This window comes from Procambarus clarkii, chromosome 76 (genome assembly GCF_040958095.1).
Source record: "Procambarus clarkii isolate CNS0578487 chromosome 76, FALCON_Pclarkii_2.0, whole genome shotgun sequence".
In the NCBI taxonomy this organism is placed as follows: Eukaryota; Metazoa; Arthropoda; class Malacostraca; order Decapoda; family Cambaridae; genus Procambarus; species Procambarus clarkii.
In genome coordinates, this window is record NC_091225.1 from 22,575,920 (window position 1) to 22,593,439 (window position 17,520).

Genomic DNA, 17,520 nt, shown 5'->3' on the forward strand with positions numbered 1-17,520 from the left:
AGGTGTTGAGAGGAAGAAGGTTGTCCTAGCAATTAAAGGCAAGTTATGTGTTATACACTTCAACCAGTGAGGCGTCACAGGCAAGCCAAATGCTTTCAACAAGTGAGGTGCCACAGGCAAGCCAAGCGCCTTCAACAAGTGAAGCGCAAGCAAGCGCCTTCAACAAGTGAAGCGCAAGCAAGCGCCTTCAACAAGTGAAGCGCAAGCAAGCGCCTTCAACAAGTGAGGCGCAAGCAAGTGCCTTCAACAAGTGAGGCATTACAGGCAAGCTAAATGCTTTCAACAAGTGAGGCTTCACAGGCAAGCCAAGCACCTTCAACAAGTGAGGCGCAAGCAAGCTCCTTTAACAAGTGAGGCGTCATAGGCAAGCCAAGCACCTTTAAGTGAGGCGCAAGCAAGCGCCTTCAACAAGTGAGGCCTCACAGGCAACCCAAATGCCTTCAACCAGTGAGGCTTCAGCAGCTGGCAGTCAAAACTAACTTTCCTTAATGAACTGTACAGTAATTTTAAGTGTTAATTGTAGTGTTGTGTTAGTATAGGTTACGTAAATTGTTAAGAATTCTTAACTTCAAGATGTGTGGTATTAATCAAGAAGACGAACACCAACAAGGTAAGTTGAGATTTCTAGTTGAATATTTAATAATTATATGTGGGAAGGCAATTCAAATTATGGTGTTTGTAGTATAAAAATAGTTGGAAATGGTCACGTTTGAACTCGTAGGTGAAAAAGTACCATTATCCGGAACACGTGATAATCTGGCTGGGGGTCCTTCCCATATAGTCCGGATAATCGAGTGGAGACAGTACTATGAAGTGTGTTAGTTTGTCGAAAGGAGAGTTTTACGCCAGGAAAACAAAGAGTATTAATGAGATTTTGGGTTCAGATATGAAGGGAAGGCACAACAGTGATACTACTGCTGGAAACATGTTAGGGATGAAAGAAATATATTTTAGTTTGAGAACAGGTATAAAATGTAAGGGGTAACCAAGGCGAGAGAGTCTCAATTAGATTTCCATGCAACTTTGAAATTGATAGAAGGGGCCAGATTGTTAAGAGAGGAGAGGAAAGGCTGGAAAAGGCTAGAATAATGAAGCCATAGAGTAAAAATGTCATCAACACAGCGAAGCCAGAGAGAGGTACGGTGTCAATAGTGGAAAGAAGAACAGTTTCAACATACTCCATATAGAGATAGGCAAGAACAAGGGAGAGAGAGGGAACCCATAGCAGTTTGAACCCATAACATCTGAAAGTTTGAGAGAAGTATTTAGCATTGAAATAAAAGAAATTAGAATTAACACAGACTCAATAGTCAACAGAGTTCAATGAAAATGTCAGTAAGGAAGCAGGAGATGAAGAAGGCTGTCAGTTGCCTTCTGAGAAGGAAAAAGGAAAGGAATCATTATGAGGAACATTAGTAAACAGAGAATGAACAAACACTAAGCATTTTGCAGAGGGGCTGCAAGTGCAATCTTTCAATGAAGTCCTGAGTGACAAAAGTGGGCAGGAGTAAAAGTACCAAGATAACTAGTGAGTTTTGACAAGCCAGGAGGCAAGAAGATGGCCGACAGAGCCTCTTGAAGAAATGATAGGATAAAGAGGAACACCAAGTTTGTGAGTTTTAGGTAGATCATAGAGATAAGGGAGAGAAAGACAAATGACAATGGAACATTTTATGAGATCAAAGTCAGGAGGACAGAGACTAGAGAGTTGTCTTAGTTTATGGTTAAAAGAAGTTTTAAGGTGATCCAAAAGGTTAGAAATCAGAGGAGCATATGTATAGGAGCCAGAGAGCAAAACATCAGCTATTCGAAAATAGCTCACATGATTAATTAAGGACAACCACCGCATTGCCTTTGTCTGGATAACAATAGAGTTGTTAGCTTTCAGGGAGGCAAGGGAAAGTTGAAAGTGACAAGAAAGGTGGTGATTTTTAAAAAGCAAACTAATGAGAGAAAGGATTAGAGCCCCCCCCTGAAGGACAAAAGGTCCAAAATAGTACTAAAATTGTGAAACTGATCGAAGGAACTAATGAGAGCAATGCCACAACGAGGGCCAGACAAAGTAGCGAACGAGAAACCAAGAGCAAGTAGTCCTTGCTGGTAGAGAGAGAGAGTGGAAGAAAAGGTTGGTAACACAGTCAGAAATAGAGAATTTACCCCAATTTACCCTGCTGAAAATTAGATGTAGACATTTGTTGGGGTGTTGTGGATGAATGGTGGGAAGTGGAGAGGCAAGCAGTGTCAAAAGCAATGGGGAAATAAGAGATTACACAGATCACTGGGAAGAGAAGAAAACAAAATGCACTGATGTTGACATACTGTTAGAAAAGCATCGTCAACTTGCAAGGTAGCGGAGAAAATAAGTTCTTGAAGAAGGCTGCGGGTATGTTCAGGAAAACAAGAACCCGGTGTTGAATTGGAGAAAGTCAGAAAAGGAATGATGGAGAAATTGTCTTGCAAGATGAGTATGTGTGTATCTTACTTGCTTGTCTTATTCATTTGTCTCTTCCACACACTATTACATACTTGAAAATGGTCCAGGATGGACTGAAATGTCATCCTTTCTTCATTTTCTGATATGTGGTTTGATCGTCACATTGATTGCTTTGTTTTCCTTGTTGTTCAATTCTTTCTTTCAAGTAGTAACTTGTTTTGTTTTCTCAAGCTTTTCTGGTGAGTTTTCCTAGTGTTGGGTATATCACAGGTGCCCAAGCTTCCCCTCACCTCATAGATCGAGCCAGACTTTGGTCCTGGCTCCCGATAGATCAGCTTGGGTCAAAAAATCCTTATGAGTTAGCTATATAGAATGCAATTACCAGAGAACTACAGAAGAAGCCTTTCCAGAAATATTAAAAAAATTTATGAATGACTGTACAGTATTAGAAAATAATAAAGTTGGTTCGTTAATAGATGATTCACTCAAAACTTACGTGGAGCCGTGGAATGTTTGGATCAACAATATAATCAAAGAACTGGCATGATGCCCCAGGACATTGGGTTTGATTAAACTCTTCATATGTGCAGGTATCATTTTCCTGAAAAGAGAAACATTTTCCATGAGCAGAAGAGAGGAATGAGTAGAGGCACAGTCCTAATCAACAGCATATTATCAACAAGAAAAAGATAATCACTGACTAAATAGAAAGTCATTGTCTCTCCACCACTTAATGTAGTCCATTTGTTTTTTGTCCTAACACTGAAAAAATATTTCTAATATATCTGTGGCTCATTTGGGTACTCAGTTATCATCTGTGTCCCCTCATTTACGCACTACCCTGTCCTTGTTTACCCTGTCTCTCCCTGAGTATGTATTGCATAAGTGGTCACCAGTGGTGGCAGTGCGTGATTGTATTAGTAATGATAGAGTAGTTAATGTAATGTCTAGTATGTAAGGGGCTATCTTTTATTTGTAGTAATTTTAACCTTTCCTATTAAATGTTATTTTTTTTTTTACTTTTATTTATAACAATGTTAATTTATTTTATAAATTAGTACAGGTATTTGGAGGTGTTTATCAAGTTCCCCATTGAACACAGAGGTTGGCTACATACGCCCCTTATGTACAGAGGGAGGGTGTTGGAAGGTCTACGGCCCTTAATATTGACAGAATTGTCTTTTAAGAGCACCCATTACACCTCTACTACACCACCAACCACATACCTGAGGTTTACCTGGAGAGGGTTCCAAAAGTTCTTCTACTCCCCAAGCCCAGCCTGGGCCAGGCTTGGTCTCTAGTGTTAAGTCAGTATTTTAAAAGGTTGTAGAGGCTATGAGGGATTGTGAAGTGTGTATGAGAGTCTGTGGAGAGTCAGTGGAGAAGTTGTCGAGTCAGTGGAGAGGTTGTCGATTCAGTGGAGAGGTTGTTGCGTCAGTGGAGAGGTTGTCGAGTCAGTGGAGAGGTTGTCGAGTGTTATGATCCCAGGCTGCCTGAGAAACGAGTTTACCCCCTGAGAGTTATTCTGCCAGACCTGACCTAACTGAGAGGTCAAAGAGATATAGACATGTGAACATATACTGTAAACACTTGGTTAATGTTGAGGAATAGTTAAAAGTATGGGCAGTGAATAAGGATATAAATAAATAAATGACTTGACATGAGATGTGGAGAAATTGCTGGAGGTGTGAGGCTCGCTTCAGGGGGCCTTGACCTCACTTGAGCTGAAGAAATCATGAGGGGAGGGTTGCGCTCCGTTGAGGCCCTGGTGAAGAAGAACCCGTTTGATATACCTTCAAGAAGAAGGAAGTGGACGGACTTTTCGACTGTGGAATAATTCTGGAGACGTGTCAGCTCAAGTCGTGAACTGCAGAAAGAGTGTGGAGCAGTTTAAGGCAGTTCTGTGGGCAGCCAAGGGTGCCCTGTGTGCCAACCGCTCAGTCAATGAGCGCCGCGAGCGAACCAAATTCTGTGGTAAGCCATTTTAAACCAGTTAACAGTGATTGCCTGTAGTTGGCCGTGTGCCCAGCGACCGAAGCGGGTGTTTATAGATGTGTTAGGCATATTTTATTAAGGCAGAAAGCCTAAATGAGAGAATAGAGATGGGGAGACAGCTGGAGGGATGAGCGGCGCATCCCCTCTCGCCGAGCACTTGGAGACAACTGACCGGGCCGTCGAGTCTCGCAGGACAGAGAAATCTGCCGGCAGGGTGGAGGATGGACCCGTCCAATTGGGGGGGGAGACCCCTCACATCATGTGGGAAGTAGGGAGATGTTGAATGGAGACATTTATTATGTGTAGTTTATTTTAGTTATATGTTTGTAGAAAAACATCTTTATTGGTGTGCCAATGGGATGCAGGTTTGTCTGGGGAAAGGAGTTGCTGAGAGAACTTCGAGGCCAGTAGAGGAGGAGACAGTGGATGGAACTCCTAGGCTATTGAAGAAATACTGAGCTCTGTGGAAGAGCAGTTCCCATAGAGAGGAGTTGCACCTCAAGCTGTAAGAGGAGAAACAGTGGAGGGGAGTTTCACATGCTTCTGTGGTACCAGTGGTGAAGCACCATTGCTGTTTAAGGAAGACTTCATGGTGTAGCAGCCAGAAGAGCTGTGGAGGACCCTGGTAGAGAATTGTAGGAGAACCTTAAGATGTTCAGGGTTGTGAACCTCTAGGTCTAGAGAGGAGGTGAATCCCAAATGAATTTTTCATGGAAGTGATACCAACATCAAATCATATATCAGACGTCACCCTATCCCCACTGGATTTTGAAGAAGCCATAAACAGTATGCCTATGCACTCTGCACCAGGCCCTGATTCTTGGAACTCCATATTCATAAAGAACTGCAAAAAACCACTATCGCAGGCCCTCCACATTCTGTGGAGACAAAGCCTAGATACTGGCGTTATTCCTGACATACTAAAAACAGCAGAGATAGCACCACTTCATAAAGGAGGAAATAAGGCAGAGGCAAAAAATTACAGACCGATAGCACTAACATCGCACATCATAAAAATTTTTGAGAGAGTGCTAAGAAGTAAGATCACAAAATACATGGAATCACAGCATCTCCATAACCCCGGACAACATGGTTTCAGAACAGGGTGCTCTTGCCTGTCGCAGTTGCTGGACCACTATGATATGGCATTAGATGCTATGGAAGACAAACAAAACGCTGATGTAATTTACACAGATTTCGCAAAAGCTTTTGATAAATGTGACCATGGTGTTATTGCACATAAAATGCGTTCAAAAGGAATTACTGTACTGGAAAAATAGGCAGATGGATCTACAATTTCCTGACCAACAGAACCCAATGTGTAATAGTCAACAAAATAAAATCCAGCCCATCAACCGTGAAGAGCTCAGTCCCCCAGGGTACTGTGCTTGCTCCAGTACTTTTTCTCATCCTCATATCGGACACAGACAAGAACACAACCTATAGCACTGTATCATCCTTTGCAGATGACACTAGGATCTTCATGAGAGTAGGCAACATAGAGGACACGGCGAACCTCCAGTCAGATGTAGATCAGGTCTTTCTATGGGCTACAGAAAATAATATGGTGTTTAACGAAGATAAGTTCCAGCTCATGCGCTATGGAAAAAATGAAAATATAAAAACGGAAACCACGTACAAAACTCAAGCAAATCATAACATAGAACGAAAAGGCAATGTAAAGGATCTGGGTGTACTCATGTCGGAAGACCTTACCTTTAAAGAACACAATAAAGTAGCCGTCACAACTGCAAGAAAAATGACAGGTTGGATAACAAGAACTTTTCACACTAGAGATGCTATACCGATGATGATACTTTTCAAAACGCTTGTGCTCTCTAGAGTGGAGTACTGCTGCACAATGACAGCACCTTTCAAAGCTGGAGAAATTGCTAACCTGGAGAGCGTGCAGAGATCCTTTACTGCTAGAATCCACTCAGTAAAACATCTAAACTATTGGGACCGACTAAAGAGCCTAAAACTGTACTCCCTTGAGCGCAGGCGGGAGAGGTACATAATAATTTACACGTGGAAAATATTAGAGGGGCTGGTCCCAAACCTGCACACAGAAATAACATCACATAGACCAGAAGACATGGCAGGATGTGCAGAATACCCCCGTTGAAAAACAGAGGTGCAACTGGTACTCTGAGAGAGAATGCTATCAACATCAGAGGTCCGAGACTGTTCAACACGCTTCCACTACACATAAGGGGCATAACTGGCCGACCCCTCACAGTGTTCGAGAGAGAACTGGATAAGCATCTCCAAAGGATACCTGATCAACCAGGCTGTGACTCATACGTCAGGCTGCGAGCAGCCGCATCCAACAGCCTGGTTGATCAGTCCGGCAACCAGGAGGCCTGGTCGACGACCGGGCCGTGGGGACGCTAAGCCCCGGAAGCACCTCAAGGTAACCTCAAGGAGGTTCTTAGTAACTACTTATATAGAGTTGGTAGAGTGTTTTGAGTGTCATTGGCGTGCATGATGCAAGAGGTGAGTGATTGGATATTTTTGTACCGAGGAATAATTATACAAATGTCTATAGTGTTACAGCCATAGGATTGATTTCCTTGTGTATATTTATTTATATATATTCTAGAGCTGATAGTGCCATATTGTATTACAAGATATAACCCACTTGGTGTGGATGGTAGCATAAGTGGCAAGCCAGGAGTTGGTCTACCACTAGATATAAGCAGCTGATAGAGCCCTGATGAGATTGGATGCAACCTGATTATAATAGCATAGAGTATTGGAGTCATTATTATATCTTGTGTTTGTGTTGTATACATTCTCTGTCCATTAAATGTATGTAATCTACAGGTGTTTGCCCTTGTCCTAGTGAGGCTTCCCAGAAAGAAGAAAAGAGAGAGAGAAAGAACCACAGCTGTGGACAGGGTGGTATCTAGTGTTGGAGCCGCATCCCTTTAATGTGTGACACTGAACCCCTCTCCAAGAGCGGAAAGCATACAGGGTGATCTCCCGATCAAAGTATAAACACTCTACAGGTTTTGGTATGTTGTACGGTAGGGATGTACGCAACCTACCTACAACAACATAATACGAGTCAGTGGAGAGATTGTAGAGTCAGTGGAGAGGATGTCGAGTCAGTTGAGAGGTTGTCGAGTCAGTTGAGAGGTTGTCGAGTCAGTGGAGAGGTTGTCGAATCAGTGGAGAGGTTGTTGAGTCAGTGGAGAGGTTGTTGAGTCAGTGGAGAGGTTGTCGAATCAGTGGAGAGGTTGTCGAGTCAGTGGAGAGGTTGTTGAGTCAGTGGAGAGGTTGTCGAGTCAGTGGAGAGGTTGTCGAGTCAGTGGAGAGGTTGTCGAGTCAGTGGAGAGGTTGTTGAGTCAGTGGAGAGGTTGGCGAGTCAGTGGAGAGGTTGGCGAGTCAGTGGAGATATTTTGGAGGTATATGAAAGGGAAGGGCACTATGAGGAGAAAATGCCAATCCATTAGGACTACACAGCACTTGGAAGGGATCAGGATAAGGACTTGAGATGGGATGGAGAGAAGGAATGGTAGAGCTCATTAAGAGGTTGCAGCAATCTGTGGAGGGACTGTGGGGGTATGTGGAGAGGCTGTGGGGGTATGTGGAGGGATTGTGGTATCTATGGAGGGGGGGTTGTAAGTGTCCATGAAAGGGTTGTGGGATCCTATGTTGAGGTTGTGGGCAGTTTATGTAGGGACGAGAAGAGATGACATGTGTGTATTTGGTAGTACTTTTCATATTTTTTGTATTACTAGAAACAACAATGAACCAAGGAGATTAATACCTTTATGTTTGGACATCCACATTGATCCCCAGAACACATGATTCGATATTCAGTTTTTCCTGCTGATGCCAGGAGAACAGCAACTACACAGAAAAGTGCCAGAAATATCAACTGTAGAACATATGGCACAATTGGGAAGAACAGTGTTGACATAATGCTACCCACAGCTCTGAAAATAGAGAATAATGTGTTGTCAAATGACTCAGCTCCTGTTATATTCTAATTAACAAAGCAATACTGTTTTATAAATTTTAGTAACATTAAAATTAAAGAGTTGATTGAAATGAAACAGCTCTCTCTGGGTGGCCCATTAGTGGCTCCCCAGAGCATCAGCACCTGCTCTACAGGGCTAAACTCTGCATGTTAAGCATATGTGACACTCCTGTCATATGAGAAATACACATCAAACAGAATCTTGACCTTTCAAAGAGGTGGGAGAAACACATCGGGATCAGAGAGCAAACCATGCATGGGGAAATCCTCCCTAAAAATTAAAACAGAGCCATAAAAACTTTTTTTTTATATAGAAATGGTCAGTAGCAGCCAATCAGCAAGTAAAACTCTAGAACAACAACAAGACAAACTCACAACTACCACCTCATACCCTCCTGCTACCTGATGGTGCTAGCCATCCAGAGCTCCAACAACAATTTACAATACAATACAATACAATTTTATTTAGGTAAGGTACATACATACAATAAATATTTACAAGGATTGTTTGACTTATAGGTAGAGCTAGTACATACAATGCCTAAAGCCACTATTACGCAAAGCGTTTCGGGCATAACAAGGCAAACCAACTCACACTTGAGCCCAAGCAAACCCAATCATCAGAAATAAGGAGGAAAAACAGAATGAGAAAAAGGAGTCATGGAGAATTACCCAAAAAACCAGCGATGAATGTAATGAAACACCATTTTCTGGGCAAGTCCTGGAGGCTCCTCGGAGCTATCCAGGCTGATAGGGATAGTTCTAACTTTTGGCATTAGTTGATGTGGGGGTGGAGTTCTAGGCCTACCGGGGACCACGGCCAGAACCTGGTCCCCTCAGAGAGGCACGAGGAGCAATGGCCCATAGAAATGCACATGTGATTATGTAGCATTCTATATCTGCCATCAACTGGGACAGGCACCCAGAAAGGTAAGCACCCAAAAACAAACCCCTATTCTGGTGAAATAATAAACATAAACAAACGAGTGGACAGAACTCCCCAAATGAAAACGAGCAAACACGCATGATGTCACAAGAGCCACACCGCATGTCTGCTCAGATCCCCCCCCTCCCCGGGAGGGAGAAGGGGGAGCCCCAGATCCCCGCGATGGTGATCCACACTGCAATTCTGAGACTGGATGTCAAAATACACGAAAAAACACCGACTGGAGGGAGGGAGGGTTGCCGGGGAGCCTCCGGGACTCACCCAGAAAATGGCCTTTCATTACATTCAATGCTGGTTTTCTGGGGAGAGCTACTTCACCAAAGACAAAATAAGAAAGGATTCATTCAGTGTCATTCTTCACCAGAAGAGAAGGAGACGGCTGCAGACGAACAAACCTATCTTGCAACGCGCGAGCCGCCTGCACCCGAATAATGTCATCATCAGATTGGGTGAACTGAGTCACAAATAAGCAACCAAATGCACAGGGCTTGGGGTCGAATGTGTCACTGACCCAACAGGCGGCACAACAGAGGCAAAAACAATGAGCATCACCATGAGATAAGGGGACAGAGCAACCCTCAAACTCGCAAAAAGCGGGAGGAGACTCAGGGGTCACATCCATTGGACCCGAGCGCCCCTGCGGGGTTTCCCAGGGGCCCCTAGACAGGGTCTGCTAAGGGTTATCCCAGGCAGGGTACTACTAATTGGTGCCCAAGCTACCAATCAACACTGCTAAAGCTGAACCCTTGGGATGTATCCACTCATGAGGGCGAAGTAGGGGGTACCACCAAACACAAATAACCCTAATACAGTATAAAGGGGAAAGGAACACCAAGGCAGACCCAACCAGGCAAAAATAAAAAGGAAAGAAAACCTTGCAAGAGGACAGTGTACCCAGAGGGAACAGACCCGGCTTCTGTTATAGGTGAAAACTAGCTGTGCTGCGCCCCTACCAGTGCAAAAATTACTACTTACCCCAAGGCAAACAAAGGAGGACTCTCCCAAAACACTCGGGGCAGTCAGTCGCCAAGCAGCAAAAGACCAACAGAGATAGACCCAAGGTGACTTGTGGAAGGGAACCCCAAGCCCCTAGGGCAGTACTTACAGGACCTATGCTGTTTCTGATATATGCAAATGATCCACCAGAGGGTATAGAATCATTCCTCTCATTGTTTGCTGATGATGGAAAAATTATGAGGAGGATTAAGAAGGAGGAAGATTGTATGAGGCTACAAGATGACCTAGACAGACTGCATGAATGGTCCAACAAATGGGTACTAACGTTCAACCCAAGTAAATGTTAGGTAATGAAACTATCAGTGGAAACAGGAGGCCAGATACAGGATACAGAATGGGAGATGAAATCCTTCATGAAACAGAGAGAAAGATCTAGGAGTTAATATCACCCCGAACCTGTCTCCTGAAGCCCACATTAAAAGAATAACATCTGCGTTGTATGCAAGGCTGGCTAACATCAGAACTGCCTTCAGGAACCTGTGCAAGGAATCATTCAGAACCTTGTATACCACATATGTATGACCAACCCTGGAGAATGCGGCCCCAGCATGGAGCCCGTACCTTGTCAAGCACAAGACGAAGCTTCAAAAAGTTCAGAGGTATGCCACTAGGCTAGTCCCAGAACTAAGAGGAATGAGTTATGAGGGCAGGCTGCGGGAAATGCACCCCCACGACAATGGAAAACAGAAGAGTAATGGGAGACATGATCACTACCTACAAAATTCTCAGAGGAATTGACAGGGTAGATAAAGATAAACTGTTTAACACAGGTGGTACACAAACAAGGGGACACAGGTGGAAACTTAGTACCCAAATGAGCCACAGTGACGTTAGAAAAAACTTTTTCAGTGTCAGAGTAGTTAACAGATGGAATACATTAGGCAGTGATGTGGTGGAGGCTGACTCCATACATGGTTGCTTAGTTATGAGGGATACGGGGGGATATTAATAGGGTATTAAAAGTATCAACACAGGACAGAACACGAAACAATGGATATAAATTGGATAAGTTTAGATTTAGGAAAGACTTGGGTAAATACTGGTTCAGTAACAGGGTTGTTGATTTGTGGAACCAATTGCCGCGTAACATTGTGGAGGTGGGGTCCCTCGATTGTTTCAAGCACGGGTTGGACAAGTATATGAGTGGGATTGGGTGGTTATAGAATAGGAGCTGCCTCGTATGGGCCAATAGGCCTTCTGCAGTTACCTTTGTTCTTATGTTCTTATGGTTTCAAATGTAGATATGATAGAACCCAGTAGGCTCAGGAATCTGTACACCAGTTGATTGACGGTTGAGAGGCGGGACCAAGGAGCCAAAGCTCAACCCCTGCAAGCACAACTAGGTGAGTATAAGGCACTTAGGGAAGGTGATCCTAAGCACATGCAGCCCGAGTACCTGTGAATATTACTCCCAGCTCACACACCACCAGAAGAGCAGTACTGAACAGAAGACAGCACAACAAAAGTCCGGAGCTGGAGCCATGATGACACTGCAGACAACCTGAGAAAGACAAGGCTTTAAACAAGAGATCAAGGTAACAGGATCAACCTACAAGGTATCCACCAAAGCAGAAGCAGTGGCTCGAAGGTAGCAATGGAGAGCTACTGTCGGATGCAAAACACCCCTGGCCAAACCAACCTAGCATCAACAACCAACAGACCCCTCCAGAACCAAAACCCATTAATTCTTTGCAAGAAAAGAAGGAGCCAGCTGGAGGTGAAGAAACTGCCCCCCAAAGCTGAAAGAACAAAAGCCCAGCACCATAGAAGGCCATGAAGTTCACCAACATGGCAACCGTAAGCCAAGGAAACCAAGACGAGAGCTTTGAGAAAACCATTCCAGACCTAAGGGGACACTATAAACTGAATGGAAGATAGAAAATAGACCACCTGGTCCAGAGACCAAACAGGTTCTGGCAGTGCATGAGCACTGCCAGAATTTGACAAACAGGAAAAGGTCCAAAGACACCCCACTAAGTGGCTTCCAGAACTGAAGGACAAGACAAGTCTGGGAACAGGGGACCAGGGAAACGGTATCAACCCACAAGGCGTCCACGGACGCAGAAGAGATGACACAAAGGTAGCAACGGAGAGCCACCACCGGACACAAAACATGATGTACCCCTAGGCCATATCAACCAAACTTGGGGTCACCTTCCACAAGTTCCTTAGGTTCTGCCGTTTACTGCTTGGTTTTCGGCCACCCTTTGTGTGCTAGGGTGTCTGTCTTCCATGTTCGCCTTAGGGTAGGGAAAGTTTGCACTGGTAGGGGGCGCAGGGTATCGCACAGCTTGTTTTCACCAATCATAGCGGCCGGCTCTGTTCCGCCTGGGTACGTTGTCCTCTTGCAAGGTTTTCTTTTTCTTTTTGTTTGTCTGCCTGGTGGGGGGGGGAGGGGGGTCTGCTTTGGTTCTTGCCCCCTTTGTACGGAGCACTCTTCCTTCTTCCGGTGGTTCCCCCTGCTAGGTCCCCGTGAGTGTACATGTCCCATCGGTTCAGTTCTTAGAAAGTTGTTTGGTATTTGTGGGCACCAGTTAGCAGTACCCTGCCTGGGATTACCTGGGCGTGAGTCCCTATAGGTAAATACACAGGACCCTGGGAAACCCCGAGGGAGCACGTGGGTCTGATGGATGTGGCCCCGGAGACCCCCCTCTCACTTTGTGCGAGTTCGAGGGTTGCTCTGTCCCCTTGTCTCAGGATGACTCACTGTTTTGCTTCTGTCTGCTGCCTGTGGGGTCGGTGGTAACTTCGGCCTGGAGCCTTGCGAGTTTGTTGTTTGTTTGTGGCTCGATTACCCAGTTTTATGCTGACTATGTGGGTGCAAGTAGCACGGGTGTTGCAAGTTGAGTTTCAGTGGTGCAATGCGCTAGGTCGTTTGCTCCCCGGAAGCCTCGAGATTGCCCCGTTTTGGTTGGTGTGATGGGGCTTGGGGGGTGTTGGATGCTTCGGTTTTGTTCCTGCCACACCCCCTTGTCTTTCCCCTGTTATGGTCTCTCCCTTTCCTCCCTGCATCCAGATCCTTACCGTTTGTGGGATAGGGATCGGGGCGGGGCTTCGATGGTCTTGAGACTTGGGCGGTCTCGGGGATTTCCCCCTTCCGGGGTATTGACAGAGGCATTCGAGCCTCTTCCTCCAGTCGTGTTGTATGAGTCTGCCAGTGGGCTCCCTTCCTTAGTACTTTTCCAGCTGCCCCAGCTATTTCTTGTGAAGCTGGGGCTTTGGGGGGACGGTTCAGCCCCGGGGCCTGTTGTGTGGGTTCCCGAGGCTGGAGAGAAGCTGACTTGGGGGGGGGTCTCTGGCCCCATTGGACCCCACTGGGGTTTTTCTACCCTCTGAGCGGGGCTTCCGGTTACGAGGAGTGGGGGTTTTTCCTCTCCCCCCTCTCCATACGTGTTGTTGGGCGTCGGCCCCTCCCCATGTTTGGTTCCTTGTCCCTTGGGGCCATTGTTCCGTCCTGGTGGTGGGTACTCTTCTCCGTTTATTCACCCTTCTTCTTTGGGACGGGACTTCTCCGTCATGTTCCCTTTTTCTCGGGGTTCTGCATGACTTTTGGTCTCGGATGCGACTGTGCCTTTCTGTTCCTTTGTGCTTAGGGCTTGCTTCTATATGTTCTCGAAGGTTCGGGAAGCTTTCCCTTTTTCTGTATTATTGGAACGTCTGTCGTCTTCTGGTTTGGCTTCCCTCCAGTCCTTTCTTAGGCTTGTTGGTCCTATTCCGTGCTTCTTCTCGGTTTTCGGTCCTGTCTCTATTTTTTGTTTTGTTTTTGTAACTCCCTTCTTTCCATGCCCTGTCTCAGCACTGTTTGTTTTCTTTACATACTCCTAGTTGGCGCCTCCTCACCAAGCGGGTTATGCGGTTCGGACCTTGTGTTCTGCGCATGCGCCGTGGGATTTTGTTTTGGTCTGGGCGGTGTGCACCAGTGCTGATGTTTTGCATCCTTTTCTCTTGGGTGCTTCGCCTCTCGCTCTTCTCCATTCTCCAGCCTGTGCCCCGTAACTACTGGGGTGTTCTGGATTACAGCTATGGGGAGGACACCGGGGTTATCCCTGTGTTATGGGTGTGGGACGCCTCCTTTGCCTCTACCCTGCTCTTCTCCTGCATGTGCGGCTCTGGCCTTCTTCCCCTGGCGGCACTCCCGGAATCTTCTTGGCTACGTAGTGTCGTGACACGTTCGTGCCTACGTTTGACAGGTGAGTTTCTGCGGTCAGGCGCCTCTTTCGGCTAGGCGCTGGTTCGTGGTTTTTGGATACGAATGTAAGACCATCAGCACACAGATGACTGCCGCGGGCCTGTTGACCCATACGTGGCAGCTCCTATTTCTACCCGTCCAGTGCCACTCATATGCATGTCCAACCCATGTTTGAGTCAATCAAGGGACCCCACCTCATCCATGTTATGAGATACAATGGTGGAGGTGAAGGTTATATGGTAAATGTTACTGCGTCAGGATGATGTGAGGTGACATTTTGCTGCAGTTTTGTGACTGGGGATGCGTGTTGAGGATTGATTGTGGTATTTTTCATGGTCTTATCTGGGGTCCCCTCATTCCTTTCCCGTCTTGGAGTGTCTGGCTTAGCCCTTCCATGTACATTGGTTTCTCTGTACTCATCTAGTTGTCCGCCCCTGGTTGTGCTTGCTGGGGTTGAGCTTTAGTTCTTTCATCCTGCCTCTCTCCTGTCACTTACCTGGTATCTACTGGGCTCTGTCATGTCTGCACTTGCAGCTGTGTGTGGGGTGAACCTCCACCACTTCCCTTCCTCATGCATTCCATTTGTTTACTACTCTGACACTGGAATGTTTCTTTCTTGAGTTTCTATGGCTCCTTTGGGCGCTCAATTCCGCATGTGTCTCATGGTGCGTGTGCCCCTTGTGTTCATTAGTCTGTCTTCATTGCTCGTACTCCTCGGTTCGGGTACTAGTCTGGTGGCAAACCTTTGCACCTTATTCAGTTTGATTTGTTGGGACAGGGCTTGCAACTCTGTCTGTGTGTTGTTGACGTGACTTGTTGGGACATGATCTGCAGCTCTATGGGTTGATCGTGACCCTTTCGTTCCCGATTTGCTGCATGCCTTCTTCTTTCATCATCTTCCTGCTTCACTCTTGTCCCTGGCTGCTGGTGCTGGGGCTGTTCTTCTGGTCTTTTTCTCATTTTATCCTATGCACTGTTGTGTGTTTTGTTTGTGCCTTTTGGTCCTCTTATTGTCAGGTTTGGGTTCCTGTTTCCTTGGCTTGCCCTGACTGTTGGCATTTTCAGGGTCTCGCAGTGTCCCTTCTCTGGAGTCTCACTCCAGAGAAGCGGGTTATGCGATAGTCTCGTAGTCCGACCCATAGTCTCCGATCTCCTGGTGAGCTCACTGGCATTGGGGAGTTTTCTGTGTGGCAGACGTACCATCTCCTTCTTTGCCGGCTTGGACAGCTCTGCTTGCTCGGTGGTTGCACCTGAGATCTTCCCACGGCTCCGCCTCTTCTTAGGCTCGATTGGTCCATAGATGGGCTGGTTCGGTTCTGCCTCGAGTCTTTCACCTTCGGTTGTTGGTCAGGTGGCTTCGTTGTTGGTGTCCCACCTGCATGGTTCTTCTTGGCGGCAGTATGGTTTTTTTTGGTGGTCCTTCCTTTTCCTTCTGTCTCTTCTTAGGTGGCTGCATTTGTTGGCGTCGGCTTGTCCTTCTCTTGTGGAGGTTCGGGGGCGTCATCTTGCCGCATACTGTCGCCTCGTATAGTGCGGCGCTGGCGGAGCCGCTTCAGCTTGCTTTCGGTCTTGGTGTTGCATCTGCGCCATTTCGCAAGCTGTCTCGTGCGTTGTTTCACCTCCGGCCTGCTCATGTGCTTGCCTGAGCCGTCCTGGTCTTTGGATAGCGTGCTCTCTTTTCTTCTTCTCCTCGGTTTGTTGTGGCCCCTTCAGATCGGGATTGTTTCTCGAAGGCTCCTTACCTGTTGGCATTTGCCTTTAGAGGTCGGGTCGGTGACCTTCCTGTTCTCCTTCGGTACAGGGGTTTCTGCTCCTTCGGTGGTGGCGATAGGTTTGTTCGGTTGCAGCTGTCTCCCTCTTTTCTGGCACAGAATGAGACTGCTGCTTTCCGGAGAGGTCCTTGGGTTGTTGGTGCTTGGTTGGTCGGGCTGGGGGTGCATTGTGTTTTGTGTCAGGTTGCAGCCCTCCGCTATTATTTGTGTGCCATGGCTTCTGTGTCCGGGACGCGCTTTGGGTTGATCCAGTTCCCTTCTTCCCTGTTCGCGAGTGAGGGTCTCCCAGGTCGTTCGCAGAGTTATTAAGACTAGCCAGCCTGCGTTCTATCCCCATGCCCATGACGTTCGTAGGTTCGTTGCTCTTGCTACCGTCTTTGGCGACATGTCATGGTTGTCATTAGGGCACGGGGCTTTTGGTGGTCGTACAGGGTCCTGGCTGCTCGTTACCTCGTGGTTGTTCCCGGGGCCCATTCGGGCCTGTGTCGCCTTGGGTTGGTGGTTGCAGCCAGTTGTCTTGACTTTGAGTTGAGGAGTGAGCGGCAACCGCCTCCCGGGTAATTAAGTCCCTATTATTTCCTCTGTGGGTAGTTTGCTCCGGGGAGCCGAAGGGGGCTCCCCCCAGAAAATCAGTGTTGAATGTAATGAAACGCCATTTTCTGGGTGAGACCCGGAGGCTCCCCGGCATCCCTCCGGTCAGTGTTTTTTTGCGTGTTTTGACATCCAGACTCAGAATTGAAGGGTGGATAGCCGGCGTGGGGGTCTGGGGCTCCTCCTTCCCCCTCCCAGGGAGGGGGTAGCTGCGCAGACAGGGGCGCGGCGACGTGTGACGTCATGCTCATTTGCTCGTTACTTTTAGGGGAGTTCTATGCACTTGTTTGGCTTGTGGTAGCAATAATTTCACCAGAATAGGGGTTTGTTTTGGGATGCTTACCTTTCTGGGTGCCTGACCCAGTTGATGGCAGACATAGAATGCTTCCAACCACACGGGGGTTTCTATAGTCCATTGCTCCCCATACCTCTCTCAGGGCGCCAGGTTCTGGCTCATCCCCGGTAGGCCCACAGAACTCCATACACATGACTGATGCTAAAGTCTGACATTAGCATATCAGCCTAGTAAGTTCCGGGGAGCCTCCGGGTCTCACCCAGAAAATGGAGTTTCATTACATTCAACGCTGG

General features: G+C 46.7%; 1 protein-coding gene across 5 annotated transcripts in view; it reads right to left on the reverse strand.

Annotated features, from left to right (window-relative positions):
- Positions 1–17,520, reverse strand: part of Ctl2 (Choline transporter-like 2) — a 357,612-nt gene that overhangs the window by 50,268 nt on the left and 289,824 nt on the right. For all 5 annotated transcript variants that reach the window (XM_045763943.2, XM_045763948.2, XM_069313744.1 and 2 more), the window contains 2 exons: positions 8,205–8,373; positions 2,931–3,035 (listed from right to left, as the gene is read on the reverse strand). In XM_045763943.2, coding sequence (XP_045619899.2) covers positions 2,931–3,035; positions 8,205–8,373 — 274 coding nt within the window. The remainder of the gene's footprint in view (positions 1–2,930; positions 3,036–8,204; positions 8,374–17,520) is intronic.